The 16,983-nt window shown below is 34.6% G+C and overlaps 2 protein-coding genes across 5 annotated transcripts in view; both read left to right on the top strand.

The window, feature by feature from the left end:
- LOC108691016 (janus kinase and microtubule-interacting protein 3) overlaps positions 1–16,903 on the top strand; it is a 19,954-nt gene extending 3,051 nt beyond the window's left edge. Inside the window, exons 5-15 of one of the 4 annotated variants that reach the window (XM_018198624.1) lie at positions 162–275; positions 2,047–2,136; positions 3,191–3,283; positions 11,435–11,524; positions 12,131–12,253; positions 12,567–12,893; positions 13,114–13,335; positions 13,551–14,372; positions 14,504–15,126; positions 16,402–16,537; positions 16,841–16,903. In XM_018198624.1, the coding sequence (XP_018054113.1) occupies positions 162–275; positions 2,047–2,136; positions 3,191–3,283; positions 11,435–11,524; positions 12,131–12,253; positions 12,567–12,893; positions 13,114–13,335; positions 13,551–14,372; positions 14,504–14,752 (2,130 nt within the window). In that variant the 3' untranslated portion in view covers positions 14,753–15,126; positions 16,402–16,537; positions 16,841–16,903. The remainder of the gene's footprint in view (positions 1–161; positions 276–2,046; positions 2,137–3,190; positions 3,284–11,434; positions 11,525–12,130; positions 12,254–12,566; positions 12,894–13,113; positions 13,336–13,550; positions 14,373–14,503; positions 15,127–16,401; positions 16,538–16,840) is intronic. The other 3 variants (XM_018198626.1, XM_018198623.1, XM_018198625.1) reach the window with 3 other exon arrangements.
- On the top strand, positions 4,418–6,200 carry LOC108691018. Its single transcript, XM_018198627.1, has 2 exons — positions 4,418–4,935; positions 6,131–6,200. The coding sequence occupies exons 1-2, from the start codon at positions 4,616–4,618 to the stop codon at positions 6,156–6,158; spliced, it is 348 nt and encodes a 115-aa protein (XP_018054116.1). The 5' UTR covers positions 4,418–4,615; the 3' UTR covers positions 6,159–6,200.
- Positions 16,904–16,983: the final 80 nt, after the last annotated feature.

Here is a 16,983-nt window from a genome sequence, read left to right as displayed (position 1 = left end):
ATATATATATATATTTACAATTACATTATATATTTCCGATATATATTTCTATTTATTTCTGATTTATTTTAACAAGTTTATCATTGATTTATTACGTTCACAATAAACGTCATTCTTTTTATGATATAGTTCTCACTTATAAGAGATATTTTTACATTTAGATCGCTTTAAATGCCGAGAAAACTCGCATCGCTGAGATACGAGCTCAACGGGAAAATCACGAAGCTGAACTTTCCGCATTGCGAAAATCACTTCGCAGCGAAGCTATAAAAATGGTAAATAATTTAGATATCGAAAGTATCAATAAATGGCTTAATAGCTCTTAATAATTATACGGCCGTGACGTCGCTCGAAGCAAGAATAGCGAATAATATCGCTGAGGGCGATTCACCAGTCGGGCACGTAAAAATATCCTCCTTCACGAATACGAGAGCGCTAGCGTCAGCACGAGACTCTTCGAAGATGCTTATTAAAAAATTATGCCCTGCGGTATTGGTCTGCACTAGAAAAGGGTTTGTCCAAAATGCAGCAGTCCGGTCGGACGCTTATTCGGACAAAAGTTTTACCAACACGGCGAACAGTTTGCCATAGGCATCGACGAAAAAGAATGCCCCTTGCTGTGCGATTACTCAAAATGATCGCGCGTTTCCCACGCTATACATTCTTGCCCCGGAATTTCGGATGTGATTCAACAATTTGCAAATTATAGGGCAAATCGTACGTGCAGCAATAAATATGGAAAATTATGTATCTTCTCGAAATATTAGTTTAAATAACTGATTTTTTTAAATTTAATCCTTTCGATGTTGATATAAGTAAATAATTCGACAAATCGCTATAAAAAATTGTGAATTTTTACGAGAGTGAATTTTTTAGTTTTTTTTTTTATTCTGTTATTTCAAACATATCAAAATAAAAAAAAATATTTTAATGATTTCTTTCTCTAATCACGAAGGATTAATTTTGTTTTAGTTTCATTTGTAAAGTAATGCGACAGTTATATGTATAATGAATGAAAACTTACATCCAACGATTTATTTCAAGCTATGTCTAATTTCTACCGCGTTACCGCGTCCGCATCAGACGCTATATTTAATTCTAATATATTTATTCCTATCGGCACGCCGTGTAACTCGGGGAGATACTTCCCGCTTCCTAGCATGCCACTACATTGCGGTTGAAATCGTGCAGTAATGTTGTCTACCGCATTGCCAGCGTAGACTAATACGATCGCGACCTGATTCTTGGCAAGCAGCCAAATATCGGAGATAATGAAAGGAAACTAAGTCGGTTTTGGCATATGGGGCCAAAAATGAAGAATTATGAATCTCATTTATTTAATGGAAGCCTAATAAAAATTAATTTGAGCATCAAATTCATGGGATAATTTTAATAATAACTGATCATCTATTTAAAATGGTAATTATAAGAAGGTAAAATAGACTCTTTTGGATTTTTAAATCAAATTTAAAATATTTAAAGTGAATCGAATATTTTAACGCTAAGAATTGAACGAATTCAATTGTAGGTTTCATTGTTTTGAAACGAAAATGCCGTTCGAGGGATTATCAACTGACGCGGCGCTCGTTTATGTATACGGCCGTCACGTTCCGATCGTAATCCGATCATGGTAATAATTGATTTAAGACTTCCGGTCGCCAAATGATTCATCGTTCTCAGAAATCATGTATTGCTATCGTGTGCAACCGGAACAAAAAGCACGCGCTCGTACGTGCGAACACCGTGAATGCTTAGAGACATCGATGGATAACGCGGCGTTTCTCTCATCCCACACCTGTACAGACAAGGTGAAGGCAAAAAGGCCCCCGGGGCCTGACAAGCCTGACTGAACGCGGTGGGACGAGGTGAGAGCTCGAAAGCGGTACGAAAGGGACCGATCGCTGCCCCTCCCCTTCGTCATCGCTGTGTATCCCATTCTTCGTCGCGATCGCTGGCGATGTTAATTTTTCTCATTGCAACTTTCGCCATACGTGTCCACGCGCGAGAGATCCGCCGCATTCAAACGAGTTTTGCGGATTTTTGCAGATGGATGAGCTGCGTGGCAAGAGCCGAGAGATTGAGAAGCTGTCGAAGCTCTTGAAACGTCGAAAGTTGGCGCCGGCGGAACAAGAGATGGTGAGTATTTGCATTTATCTACCGTGTTTCCGCTTCCGCGAGATATATCGCGAATACGATACGTAAAATCTGGTATTTTAAAATATCAGGATCTCTAATGTTCGTATCAGACTAGAAACTGAGATCGAATTTGATCAATCAAAGAAAGGTCCATTGATATTGGTTTTCTTTTTTCTGATTGGTTAAATTTAATCTCAATCTCGATCTCAATCTCGATCTTTATTTCTAATTTTGTATAATGCAAAGCCTTCAAAAATAGCTACTTAGATAAATTGTATGTACGATATTAGTTTTGTTGAAAATTAGTTTTTTGTTTAAATAAATTGTAATAAATGCATATTATATTTTAAGATTTTAATTCAAAATTAAGTGTCATAAGTTGATTTCAAATCGAAATTTTATCTAATATTCATTTAATTAAAATTAAATGTTATAAATATCAAGTTGAATAATATTTTGTAAAGTTAAATAAGATTGGCATTTATATATTTAAAATTTGCCAAAATCTTTTATTATTTAATTCATTACTGTTAATATCGTATCATAATATTTTTGTGATGAAAAAGATACATCAATTTTGGAAGAAACATTGTCGAGAACATTAAATACATTTATTAATGAAATTTATAAACTTTATAAATCGAATTTATAAACTTATCTTTTTAAAAGCTTCTTGTTTTCAATCGCTTATAATTATTCTGTTTTCACTATTTATAGACTTTCCACATTTTAGTAAAAGTTAATTCCAATTTGATCACAGAGTTAAAACATGACCTATATATAGAACATTCTATTGTATATCACATGTATTTATTCATAGAAATTTTTTTAATGATTCTACTACTTTTGAAAAAAGTCCAGAAACATTATAAATAAGATAATATTTATATTTTCAATACTTTCAATCTAATAATATTCACTTTAAATATTGAATTATTTACAGCACATTACATCTGTTTGATCGTTTATCACGAAATAAATATCAATAGTCTCTTTTGTCTCATTCTTGTCAGATATCTCACTCTGAATTCTTCCTTATTTCATTCGTTCTCAGATATGCGCGACGGTAAAGAACCGTCGTGTGAACAATCCAACGGTTCACCCTGAGGACCGGTGCACGCGATTATCATATCGTGTGACTTCCGATGTAAGTTTATACAGCATCAAGTTCCTAGAAATCTTTGACATGGACACTCGATTCGTTCAGAGTTAAAATCAGCGACTCAGTATATACTTGATTTCTTAAAACTGCCATCTGTCATAATAACAGTACTTGTGTTAAATATCATTTTTAAAGAATATCTTATAAACCAGAAGTTACTCTGTGTCCTATTTACTTTTTTTCTTTGTCAGAGAAGTACTAAAAGAAGTCATTAGTCATTAGAATTACGTCATTAAACGCAAAGCTATAAAGTATGATGACTCGCTGATGCGATGGAGGGTTAATGAACCATTATGTGCAGCGATACCGAAGTGCGCTTAAAACGATACCGCACCGTTTAAGCATCTTAGATATTTGGACATGCTCCAAGAAAGATGCGCTGACAACAGTTAGTCGCTACTTTTCGGACAGCGGTCTTCACTTTCGTCGAAGCGTTTAATGATTCAACGAAGCCATTACGAATCGCTGAATCCAAGGGATATTTCATATCTTGATGGTTCGCTTTTAGCCGAAGGTACTCAGATATCGTGATATCACCGGGTCAACGTACCGGGTCACATCGCAAGACGACCCGCGCGATCCGTGCATTGTGTATTATACGCGTCTTCGTCATCTTAAAGGAACTTAAAGGCCATGCGAGCGAGCGGTCGCAGCTAAAAGGTTGTAGTTATGCGCCGCACAATATAATTGACACCCTTTCCCATCTTATCGCCGCTTAATCGAGCTAGCTAACGGTAGCGCGAGATCTACAGTAAAAGCGGTAAAAGCGATAAAAAAGCTTTCTTTTCTTTGGCAACGGTTTCGTGAACTCTGATCTAAAAAGAAGAAATGGAAACAGGAGAAATGTTTCATTCTCTTCATCTCGAGACTTTTCAATTTCCAATCTCAATCTCAAATCTAATATATACTCTCTCTTTAAGAAACACTCTCCTTTCGCGAAGAGAAACATACACGACCTAACAACCCTTATTGGAAAGCTGCTTAAGTGTTATTTCTTTTAATATCAAGAATAATAATGAAAGCTACCGATAACAAAAATTCATTCATTCTTTTTCTTTCCAAGAAAATTCTGTCTTAATTAAACGCTAAATTAGCAAATTGTTCAAATCACACAGGTATGAGAGTGTGACATGAAGATGACACATAGGAAGGTACACGAGCGCATTGTCTCGCGTCACACCCTTTGACGAGGAAGGTGGGAGGGAGGAGAGGAAAGAGGGAGCAGTTATGATCCTAATCTTACGTTTCATTGTGTCTCGGGCTTAAGTTCCTGCCAGGTCAGCAAACCGTAGATACGCCTGTAACTTTCCGAATGGAATGGAAGAGAGGAACGGGTCCGCGCTCGCAACTCCGTACACAGGTAGCGTAGAAGGCCCCCGCGATTATCGGAGGTGGCTCGCTTCAGTCTGGTCTAGACGTCGGCCGTGCGCGCACCATTCTTCCGACGCGACGTGTCCGCCACCACTTTTCCGTGCGTGCCTCGGGTGTGACACACGATCGAGGGATTTGCAGAATCTCTCTGTGTATCGTTTACTAGGGATACCGGCGTATACCGACATCCCGGTATTCCCCCTTTCACGCCCGTTATATGAATTCTCAACATCAACGTGCGCTTCATGGGGTTCGCGTGGAACGAGGTAAGGATTACGATCTGCGTCTCCCTTGTTTCCTCTCTCATTTACACGTGATTATCCATTGGTTTCCGTTACGTTCAACGCGAAATTGTAGCTTCCCTTAAATGAATTAATCATTTACGGAGCGATTATAGATATTATATTCTAAAGTGTTACTTTAAAAAAAAAAAAAGATAAAGGAGAGAGATTGACAATTATAAATTTGATTTTAAATTTTATACTTTAAAGTGTCACTCACATAGAAAAGTAAGAGAGAAAGAATTGGCAATTATAATTTTTAACCTTTACGCTACAAACAGCTACTATAAGAAGCTTTCACCTATGTGTTCATCGCATATGAGAAATCATTATAGTGAAAATTTTCACTGCACATATGTAATGACATTATAAGGATTCATCGTTAAAGCAATGTTATGAAAGAGCATCCTTATTAGGAACATCGTTAAAGAAACTTTCAGTAATTTTTTTATCAACAAATTATTTTTTAATAAATTATGTTGATTGACGATGCGATAAAATTATACATTTCAATTCTGTATGACAATAGTTTTTTTCGAGTATAATTTGTTATGATGAAAATGCTTTTAATTTAGTTTTGTCATCATGTAAATTAATCGCTATGATATTAAAAAATACTTACTAATAATAATAACCAATAATTGTACATTAACACACAAATAGTATTTTTAATTTTTTTCTTACTTATTATTTAAATAATATTTATTTATTAAAAATCGCCAAATTTTAATTTAAAAAAATTGCAAATAAAGCGAAATAAGAAAATATTAAAGCAACGAATATAATCCTAGTAATAATAAAAAGTAAAAAATGTAAGCAGAAAATAAAATAAAATAATAATTAGATTCTATTATAGAGATATAATTCACAAATTAAAAATATTGCGAATAATGTACTTAAAGAAATCTAATATTGGCCAATTTAATATTAAAGGATATTTCAAATAAATAATTTATTGCTTATTTAAAATATTAAAGATCAGCAACAGTGCTTTTAATATTCAAATTAAATACTTAATTACTGCTTTTTAGTATTGAATTGATCAGTATTAAATTTTTAAGGGTATAGACATTACTTAGGATTCCTACAAATATTTTCACTATTATTCTGTGTGAGCAATTGACTGCGATTAAACCTACAGCAATCATCGAGATTAAATATTTTTACGCTCTTATTCCAGTTTCACTGGCGCCTTCTCTTGTCCCTGAGTAGAACGCGAATAGAGTGTAGTCAATCGCGTTCCCAGGGAAATCGACATAAGTTGCGTGTCGTCGACGTACCGTGGGAACAATCTCGTGATGCGGGTCACGATGCGAGAGAGAAAAAAAAATAGCAGAAATGAATATGTCGTACGATTGTAACAATAATTCCCATAATTGAATTATTTTGTCAAATCATTTTGCGGAATAAAAAGTGGCTCCAGTTAGCCATACACAATTGAACCAGCACGGTTCTTGTATAGTATCTAATAATAAGAGCAATTAGCTGAAAGTAGGTATTCTCTTTAAGATTCCTACTTAGTTTTATGTTCCTATATACTTAAAATTAGTTTTCCGTTAATTGGCAGTCGTTACCAAGTTATTACAAGAACTATTACACAAATTGCCGACAATGTGCTGTATTATTTAATATTGTAGGAATTTTAAATAAAAAGTTTTAAATAAAAAGGATTGAAATAAAAAACAGATTCTTAATATGTTTACAAATAAAGGACAATATACATAAATATATAAATATATTAGTCTAATAATATATCATATTAATGTAGCCTGTACGATACATTGTATAATATATTGTGCTAACCGTTAATCCTTTCGTGAAGAGTCATAATAGTAGTTTTCATCATATTTATTATGTATGGAGAATCATAGTGATTGCGTGTATAAACGCGTTGGAACTTATTATTCATCTGGGGATCATCTGGGAATATATAAATACTTGATTTACCTGAATTAATAAACATATACGTTTCAATACTATTCTTCTATAGAAAAGAAAAGTGCTTTTAAAATAGAATAGCATTTTATTACATCATACAGTTTAATTTTTAATTAGCTAGCTTCTCAAAAATTAATTTCAAACAATCGAAATGAAAAATGTTCGCGATTTCGCAAGAACGAAGTAACAAAGTTTGGATATTTAGATTAAAAAATAATCAATATCTATAATATATAATTTACGTAAAACTAATCTAAGACTAATTTTAAGTAAATTCGCAAATCCATTGAAATGTGTCCGCTCGCAGCATATCCAAAGCGGATACTTGCGCGTGTAGGCACGAGCGGACACGTAAGTATGCCTTAAGCACTTAACTATCTACCATTGTCCTCCTTTGAGGCGGCACGCGGGATGAATTTCAATGACTCCGCGACGCGTAAAAAAAAGAGAGAGAGAGAGAAAGAGACGAGAGAGAGAGAGAGAGAGAGAGAGAGAGAAAGGCGGCAGCGATCCGTCGCGATACCGGCTCCAAACAGAGCTGTTATTTCACCGGATGCGCTTCCTCGCTTCGTCTCGATTGCAAGTGGAACGACCTGCACGCGAGTTCTCCCTTTGATTCTATCTTGAGCCTTCAAGAATCAGCGGGAAATACTCTCGGGACGAAAATGACGACGGCGCGGCGCCAGTAGGCAAGTACCTTCTCGACAACTAACGATACCAGCGATACCAGCCACTCTCGGTGAGCTACTTCACAGAAGAAAGTTCCCAATCTTCCTTCCCACCATCCCCCTCATCCCCCAGCAACCGCAAAGATACGAGCGCGAGTCGTGATACATCGGTGCATAAGAGCACACATATATTAGCGTGCAATCGAGCCCGCGGTCACGTTACCACCGGACCGGATCACCTCGAGGATCGCCGTCGCGGTTTCTCTATGTACCTACTTAACAACACCTTCGCTCAACCTCGCCTCCTTAATCCTTGACTTTATAAAGAAATCCGCGCGGGCTATAAGACGAATGATCGAGAGAGAGAGAGATCCGGCAAAGCCATTTTTCTATATCCTTTTTTTCGCGAGGAACTACGATAAAGTTACGCTTCCAAGAATCTTCGTGACATTTGGCGCACCTCGATATCTTTACCGCTGTATCTCAGCTGATGAGTCAGGATCTTTTAGAAGATAGGTCCATACAACACACATTTTATCCGAAGAACATCTTTAGGATATTCTCTGGATACCTTTAGGATGTCCCTCGGAGATTTGTGCTGTATGAGGAGGTTTAATCATTCTTTTTTTTTTTTTTTTAAGAAGGTAATCGATAATCGTCGTTAAGAAGATCTGAGGGATGATCGAAGTCCAAGTTCGTGGTCAGACCACAAACACGATGTTCATCTGTACAGATGCATGAAAGACCTCGACGGCGTGGGAGAGATGCACTGAGATGCGCGCTTACGTAGTCTCACGTCTACACGCGGTGCTATGTAATTCCAATCCAATCGTTGCGGTCATGATATTAATAATACCTGAACGGTGGGCGTGCACCACAGTGTAATTAGCAACTTCCTCTCTTAATAAGAAGTAACGAGCATGCATAGGAAGGACGATACGTTATATGTTGTAGTAGGTGTGTTTGGCACCCACGGCACGTCCTTCGATAACGCGGACATTTCGATTTTATATGCGGGTCGGCGAGCGCGAGTAAAGCTGACAATGAGAGCGAAAGTCGCGCTTCGAGCGCGACAGACAGCGTACGAAGGCTTGGCAAGAATCGAATGTAATAATAAATCATAAGTGAGCGTTATGTTATCGTGAACATATTGAAAAAAATATATATGTCGTAGAACTACCATTTTTGAAATCTTATTTTATTCTAAAAATTTTATTTTAATTTAATCGAAATTGCAAGGAATTTAATATATTGTTTCAAACGCTACGTATTCAAAAAGATTGTAATTTTTAGAATTCTTTGCTGGTTCAAAAAAAAAATAGAGTTTTGTTGTACATTTTTTTCATAAAAAAGACATTTCGAAGTATCAAATTTTGAAATAAAAAATTTAAATACATATAAATCTAAAAATAATTTTGTTGAATCATTTAAATAATTATACAGAACGCTCAAATTGAAGTGGCTAGAATATTAACTTTTTGTAGTATCGCTCATTATACTTGTGATTCGTATCCATAATTATTTTAATAGTCCAAAATTATTTTCAGATCTGTATGTATCCAGCTAAATTTTTTTAGATACATCAATAAAATCATCTTTAATGTTAAAATTAAATAATTTATATTGATAATTAGTTTTATATGCTTCAAAATTTGGAATTTTGTATATTATACAATATTATATATACAATATTATATATTTGCAGAATTAAAATTATATTTACAAGATAAAAAAATGTTTTACATTTTTATGGAAGGAGTTCTTTATAAACTGCATAAAAGAATAAAACTATCTTATACTCTCGAATGAAATAAACGAATAAAGTAATTCAGTACGTAAATCTTGATTGATGGATTGCGTGTTCTATAAGGAAGTTTCGTTGATCTTTAATAGACCATAATACATTAGAAATACGCAAGCCATCCGAGAAACACGCGGACGGATTACGAGATCATAAGCGGGGGTGGGAGACGATCGGTGAAAGTGAGATTAGGTACTGTATGAAATGGTACAGATTGAATTAAGATGCCGCAAACAAGATTCTCATAAGATATCCTAAATTTAACCTGTTTACAGAGTGTACGAATATATAAATAGATATATTCCACTGCATTACATATATAGAACTTCTAGAAATGTGAATGTCTATTATATATAGATATTAAATTTTGTGTGTGTATGTGTGTGTGTGTGTGTGTGTGTGTGTGTGTGTGTGTGTGTGTGTGTGTGTGTGTGTGAAAAGAATTTTAATATTCTGAATATTAAAAAAATCCAAGTCATTATATATACAATAATTGGATAATATATGAATAGAGCAATATAAATAAAAAATAAAATAATAATAAATAGATAAAAATAAAGGTTATTTATATTTCTTCTAGCTTCTTAATCGTCATATTATATAACGGTTCAAATTTCTTTTTTTAATTTCAATTTTTCCGCAGTTATAGAAAAAAATGCTGCAACAAATAACTATAGGAAAAACATAATTTACATATAATCATTTTTCTACTTAACGACTTAATTAATACGTGAAGAAATTTTAGAGGAGTTATTAGATATCCATAAATAATTAATTTTTCCGAGATTCGTGATGTGAAACAATATGATTTCTCCATTTTTCAAAAATTAATGTCTTGGTATCTCTCTTGATATCTAAAAAAAAAAAATAGATCATGTTTTTACTTAGAAAAGAGATCCAATTTTTTATCAGTATTTATTAATTACTAATTTATTGGAACATTTTAATTATTGCTATCAATAAATATATAATTATTATTATATAAAAATCGAAGAGAATCGAATAAAATTGTTACGAGTGAAATATCCGCAACATTTTGGAAAATAGCGTTAATTAAATACTTCTGTGATCATTGCTAATGATTGTGGAAATTGCTTTCAACGCATGTCCGATAACTGTACGGCAGATGTCGAATAAATATAAGAAAACGTCGGGACAAAACAAGATGAGACGAGTGGCGAAGCGCGGATAACGGTAACGCGTGACGCGCTCGTTTCACCTGTCCCAATATGTCTTATATCCGATATAGTCGATCCCCCTGGCCCAAAGAGAGAAGAAACGAGCCGGTGTAACGAGCGCGCGTGTCCAACAATTTACATATATGGCGCAAAGTGCATCATCGTGCGTACGGCAAGTGTGCAAGGTGCAATCAGCTCTCTCGGCGCATCTCGTACGTTCGTGTGTACTATACACACGCTGCACATTGATATCACCTGAGAAGGAAGGAAACCGCGAGACGTGAAAGAGGGAGGAAGAGACTTGCGCGGCTGTATGTCAGGGGGCCAAGCTAACGGTCCACCCAGACTCTCAGGACTCTCTGTAATCCAATCGTTGCAACGCAACTCGCGTCTACTTTTCTCTCTTTCTCTCGCCTTCCTTTCGCGGCTTCCCGACTCGTTGCACATATGTCGTATCGGACCGTGACGTTCATCCAGAAGACTGAATTCACTGAAACGATCGCGATAGGTTTCTGCTACTTCCTTCCGAAGAACGCCAAGAAAAATAATGTAATTTTGCTGGCTTTGAAAGAAAGCCACATTATTATGCTCCTTCCTTTGAAAATTCAATGATTTTTTTTTATGTTCCTCGCAATTAAATATGATATCGATGAGACAATGTTGGAAAATAATTGTAATTAAAATATGTTTAAAAATAATATCATTCATAAAATTAATTTAATAATTTCCGTAGAAGTTAATTGCGGAACTTTTTCCTCTTATTTTAACTTTGACATTTAATTTTGCTGCTTAAAAAATAATTTTTATCAGATTTTGTGATTTTTAACGAAAGAAAACACAGAATCTTTGATGTATCTATCTACCAGAATAACTTGTGATTAATTATTTTGATATTACAGATGCGGAAGTTACGGGAGAACGAGGGAAACCGACCGATACAGTCAGCATCTCGCATAGAGAAAAAAAATCTCAAAGACGATGATCACATGGTTCGTTATTCTTTAACGCATAATTATATATAATGAGTAATTTTTTAAATAATTCTGATACAAATAGTTCCTTGGCAAAAATTTTTCTCAGAATTTTATAATTTTCTCACATTTTTTTATAAAATTGGAACACTTCTCAGAAAATCTACATTGTTTCTCAGAATTTTCTATATACAATTATGAAATATCGTAAGATTTCTAAGATTTTTTTGTAAGTATAATTTCTGATGAAATGTTATAAAATCTATTAAATCTAATTAAAAAATATTTTTAAAAAATTATTGTATAAGAAATATTTCTTCTCAGAATATTTCAGAATTCACTTGTGTGAAAAATTCTGAGAGAAGATGTAAACTTTCCGAATAGTTCTGAGTATTTCTGAAAAATGTTCCAATTCATATAAAAATTATAAGAAAAAATTTCACCTGATCTGATGCAAAATTACTTTAATTATTTTTCTGTATAAATCTATTAATATTTCAATTATATTGAGTTGTAGATATAGGTAAGTGATTATTTATTATCATATTTCTCACAATATCTCTCATATCTCGCGATAAAAGTGTATAATGACATAATAAGAATTAAGGTGGGGTATCGTTTAAGGTGAGGTCATATATGCGCGCAATAGAATCCAACAGAGCCATAAATGAAATTGAGGTCGAGCGCCTTCGTGAACTCGCGCTTGAACAGCAGGAAGTCATCGAAATACTTAGACAGGCAGTTAAGGTAATTTTTTTTAGGAAGTATGAATTGAAATTAAGAAATATGAATTGAAAAATATAATTTTTTATTTTTCTCATAAATTTTGAAGACTCGTAATATACTATAATTAATATCATTAATTTGAAAGAAAGATATTTCAACCTTAAATCTGCAAATTAAAAAAAAAACATCAAATAAGAGTATAGACATCTTAATATGAAAAAAAGATAATAGATTATATTGAGCGAATTAAAAATTTGCGTACTAATAAAATCAATCATTCTAGTAGAAACTAAATTTGAAAAATAAAATCGGATATTTTTATGTATTATTTAAGGAAAGAGAGAGAAAGTTGGAGCAATTATCCAACAAGAAGAGGAAGGAGGAATTTTATAAACAGTGGCTAGAGTTAGAACCAGTGGCTGAAGTGGATGATGAGGAGGATCATGAAGATGATGACAGTGCTCTATCGAGTGCCCCATCCTCGATGTCGCCACAACCTGGGGGCTATGGTCAGTGGCAAGGCAATGGTGTCACTAGAGAAGCATATGAAGCCGTTCTTATCGAGATCGAGGATCTACAATCAAGGCTTCTTAAAGAGCAACGCGAGCTATCGCATGCCAGAATTCAAATTTGCGACTTGGAGAAAGCACTCTTGCAAGAGGTAAAATTTATAATTGTAATATAATTGGTGTATAATGGTGTATAATCCTTGACGATTAATTATAATACAATAGACGTATAATTCTTGGCAATTTCTTTTCATTTGCATTATAATTGATACTTATAATAAAAGATGGATTATAATCTAGGAATACATGAAGAATTTTTAGCTTATAATATTGCATACCTGAAAGTTTTATAAAGGCTTTTGCATTTCATAGAGATGTGCTGATCGTGACAAAGAATTAAGTGAGTTGAATGATAAGCTTCGAGCTGCTGAGGAACGAGAAGCTACACTTTTGGTGGAGCTTTCGGAGATACGAGAGCAAAATGAGCTGCTGGAATTTCGATTGCTCGAAATGGAAGAAATACCTATACGCAAAGATACTCCCGATACGGTGGACAGCGGTATCGTTTCACCAGAACCTGTTCATACGAACAAGGTGAGCTTTCGTTTCGTATTGCGCATCAAGCTTAATTTAAATTAATACAGATAAATAACTAATCACTTAAGAATAAAATAACTAATCACTTAAGAATTTTTACTTATTATAAAATTAGAAAGGAATTTTTTATTTATTACATAAAATTATTATTGATATGCTAATAATCGTTCGTGTATCTTCCAGTTATATTTTACAATGCAATGATATTTCAGGATCATTCAACCAACAAACAGAGAAGCCGTGCCGTGGCAACCGTGATACCCTACACAAATGCTACAATGAACTCCATAAAATCTACATCACCCGTGTTACCGCGAAAGCCCCCGCTTACTCTTCAGGAAAGTGGTATCTTTGAAGAGGAAGAAGAAGAAGAAAAAGAATATGAAGAAGAGCACGACATCGAGTTTACTAGCCGCGGTACTCAAACGGAAGCACCGTCCGGTGAACTCCTGCAGGAAGTGCAGCGTCTTCAAGAATTAAGAGCTCGAATTCAGGAACGAGCGGCTAAGATCACAACACCGGTCTTCCATCCGATTGATTCATCTAAGATCTGCTTCGATGTGTCAACAATGGATTCGATAGTCCAGCTGACTTCCTATCAGGAGCGCGTTCGTGATCTTGAAGAGAGACTTGAAATGTATGAGGAAGCTGAAAAGAATCGAGAACAAGAAAAGCGATTGTCTAAACAGCGGGAGGAGGAGCTATTGGATGAAAACTACAGACTTACAGAGAGAACATACTGGTTGGAAAACGAACTGCGGACCATCAGCGCAAAGTGTACCGTCAGCGAGACTAACAATGGAGAGACAACTGTCTCTCAAATGCATCAAATAAAGAACATGAGCCAAAATAAACATCCAGAAGATGTACAGAACTTGGAAAATGTACAAAATCAACTTAAAGATGCAAATTGCACGCGTGCTGTTCAAACCATAGAAACATACGGAAATTACATGGCTACAAAATGTTCTCGATGTCAAGATAAAAATAAATCCGACAAGCAGATCACTCTGGGTGCTGGACGTAGTGTCACGGTAATATATGTTGTATCGATCTAGCTTTTTTTTAAATTCATTTACCGATTTGAATAACTTTATTTTATGTAACGGAGTTATTTCTTCTTTAATTCGAAGTAAACAATAAACGATCATTGCATATTTTACAGCTTATATCCCTAGAGAAGAAGGAGAAGAAAGATGAACTGAAACTCTGTAAATCCGAAGAACCGGTCGTAACTGATCTTACCAAAAACAACTTAAAAAAGAAGGTTAGCCGAAGACGAGTTAGGAATAACGAGCGCGAAATACGGTCCGTGAAAACAGCAAGAATGACAAATGTCAGATTCGTCCACGACTCCTTTGTTTCCTTTGGACGAAGAAATCCGTTGGTCTTGTATCAGGAAATATGTGTTTAGCTTATGCCGTCGCTCTATCAAATTCTTACCAACGAACTCTAATAAGATGGGCGTGGCTTAAAAATTCAATAACACCGTCTAGTAAACTTTCGCTGTAATTCCCCGTTTTCACACCGAAGAAAGTTGTGCTCGCGTTATAATTAAAAGCTGATAGCTCTGCCTAAGTTGATGTGTAGTTTTTGAGAAGCTGGGAATCTTCCTCGCAATAAAGGATTGCGCGGAAGAAAGCGCATGTTCTTCGGAGCGACAGTTTCCAGAAAATAGCGACGAACGGAAGAAGACCGAGGTCGTGGAGAGAAAATGCGGATGAGGAGGTGAGGAAGAGAAGGAGAAGGAAAGCTAACCGACAGCATATCTACCTTACGTCTTTGAACGTACGTATATGAGACAGACGACCGACAGCTCAGTTTTATTTGGAAAACATAAAAAAAAATACAATTATCAAATATGATAGCCAACTGTTCAAATTACAATAAATCCAACAGATTCATCAAAGTATTTGACACTTTGTTAATCTTTTTCCAAACATTTTGTAGAATCTGTTCTCGATAAAATTTGCTATCTCAGATACCGTGCTAACATTTTACTTGCTGAAATATTATGGCGTTGCAATTCTTTTTTTTTTTTTAGTTGCGCATGTGATATTAATATTCTCAAAATTGTCATGTAATAATCATGTTTATATTCTCAAAATTATTAATTACAGTGTAGTGCTGTCTATGACTTTTTATGCATTTTGATTATTCATCGAATTATGTTCAAAAAATTCTGACTAGCTATTTGGACTGTAGTAGAGCTTTGTAGCAAGTTTCTGCCTACGTAGCATAATCACAACATTATACATTACGCGCTTGATACCAGTTGGTGATGGTAACGACTATGCTTCACTTCTCCTATTTTCTTCATCTGTCTCATAGGAATTAGAACTATAGTAAACAAGGAATTAGAACTATAGTAAACAAAATGTATAAGCATAACATAACATAGCATAGTCATCTGAACCAAATAAACATCCAGCATAAAGTTTCCATATTGATATGTTTACATAATATTCTCATTGATCTAGATATTTGATGCTAGATATGCTATGCTTATATTTTGTATGCTATTATCTTATTACCTCTTAATCGCCATGGCAAAATATATTCGTAAAAATAGCGAGCATTTTATTTAAAATAAAAATTTCTTTATTTTAAGATAAAAATACGCATCAAAATTTAATATTTAGCGATATTTATTAATAATATTTAGCAAATTATTATTACACTTTTTCGTTACATTTAAACAGTACTATATAGCAGATTCGATTGCCACATAAAAAATCTTTTAAGTTTACAGTTTTATATATTGGACATTTAGGCAATTATTGTTTTTAATATTAAAGAATTAAAACTTGTACAGCACAAAAAGATTACAGAAACATTCCTGAAATCACTGCAAGATTGCAACACATATATTATGCAGTAATATTTTTTACAATATTTTTATCATTAATATTGCTACAAATTGTTGAAATTGCATGTCTCTCTATAATGTCTGTAATATTTTACCGTAATTCACAAGATTACAATGTTGCTGTAATATAATTGAAAATTTCTATATTGTGCGGGGAACATGTAAGCTTATGCTTCACGTTGTTCTTTACGCAGGTGATCTATTTTCGCTGGAGATAAATGCGAGAAGAGGTTCTCCATCGTCTCTCGTCGTCGCAGACTCTGTCCATCAACCCACGAGTTCCACGGAAGAGTCAATGAACCCGTGGGTAAAATCCGCGGCACAAACGAGGTAAGATAAATTTCTAAACGCTCATATTAATTTTAATAAGTAATGAATCATAATCAGCTTCCTAAGCTTCAAAACTTAGATTCAATCCATTCTACAAATTGGATATCGATTTATGTCTGTGTAGCTGATACTATTTATTCACAAATAAAAGGAGGACGTGCAAAATAAATATAGCATAGAGACACATTAGCGATCGGTTAACTTTGAGTCAATTTACCTATAACTGATCTGACTTCGGTCCTCATTGATTTTAAATCATAAATAACAGTTCTTTTACATAAATATTTTTACAATTTGTTACAGGACAATACGGCTGGCGCTGCTTGGTGTGCCCAAGTGACGATCAGAAATGGTACGTCCTAGAAATAAAACGAGGGCGCCTGCGGATCAAGTGCCTACCTGAACCCTCGGTTTGGCGTACTTCACCTTCCCACGTCACGACCAAT

The sequence above is a fragment of the Atta colombica genome, unplaced genomic scaffold (assembly GCF_001594045.1).
Source record: "Atta colombica isolate Treedump-2 unplaced genomic scaffold, Acol1.0 scaffold38, whole genome shotgun sequence".
Classification (NCBI taxonomy): Eukaryota; Metazoa; Arthropoda; class Insecta; order Hymenoptera; family Formicidae; genus Atta; species Atta colombica.
Note: the sequence above shows the minus strand (reverse complement) of the source record. Positions and strands in the feature narration are given on the sequence as shown.

What these genes read in the sequence shown, in the direction of transcription:
- LOC108691018 (XM_018198627.1), top strand. Translation starts at nt 4,616, where the DNA reads ATGGAAGAGAGGAACGGGTCCGCGCTCGCAACTCCGTACACAGGTAGC. An exon ending in TGGGGTTCGCGTGGAACGAG is followed by an intron (nt 4,936 to 6,130) that starts GTAAGGATTACG and finishes CTCTTATTCCAG; the next exon opens with TTTCACTGGCGCCTTCTCTT.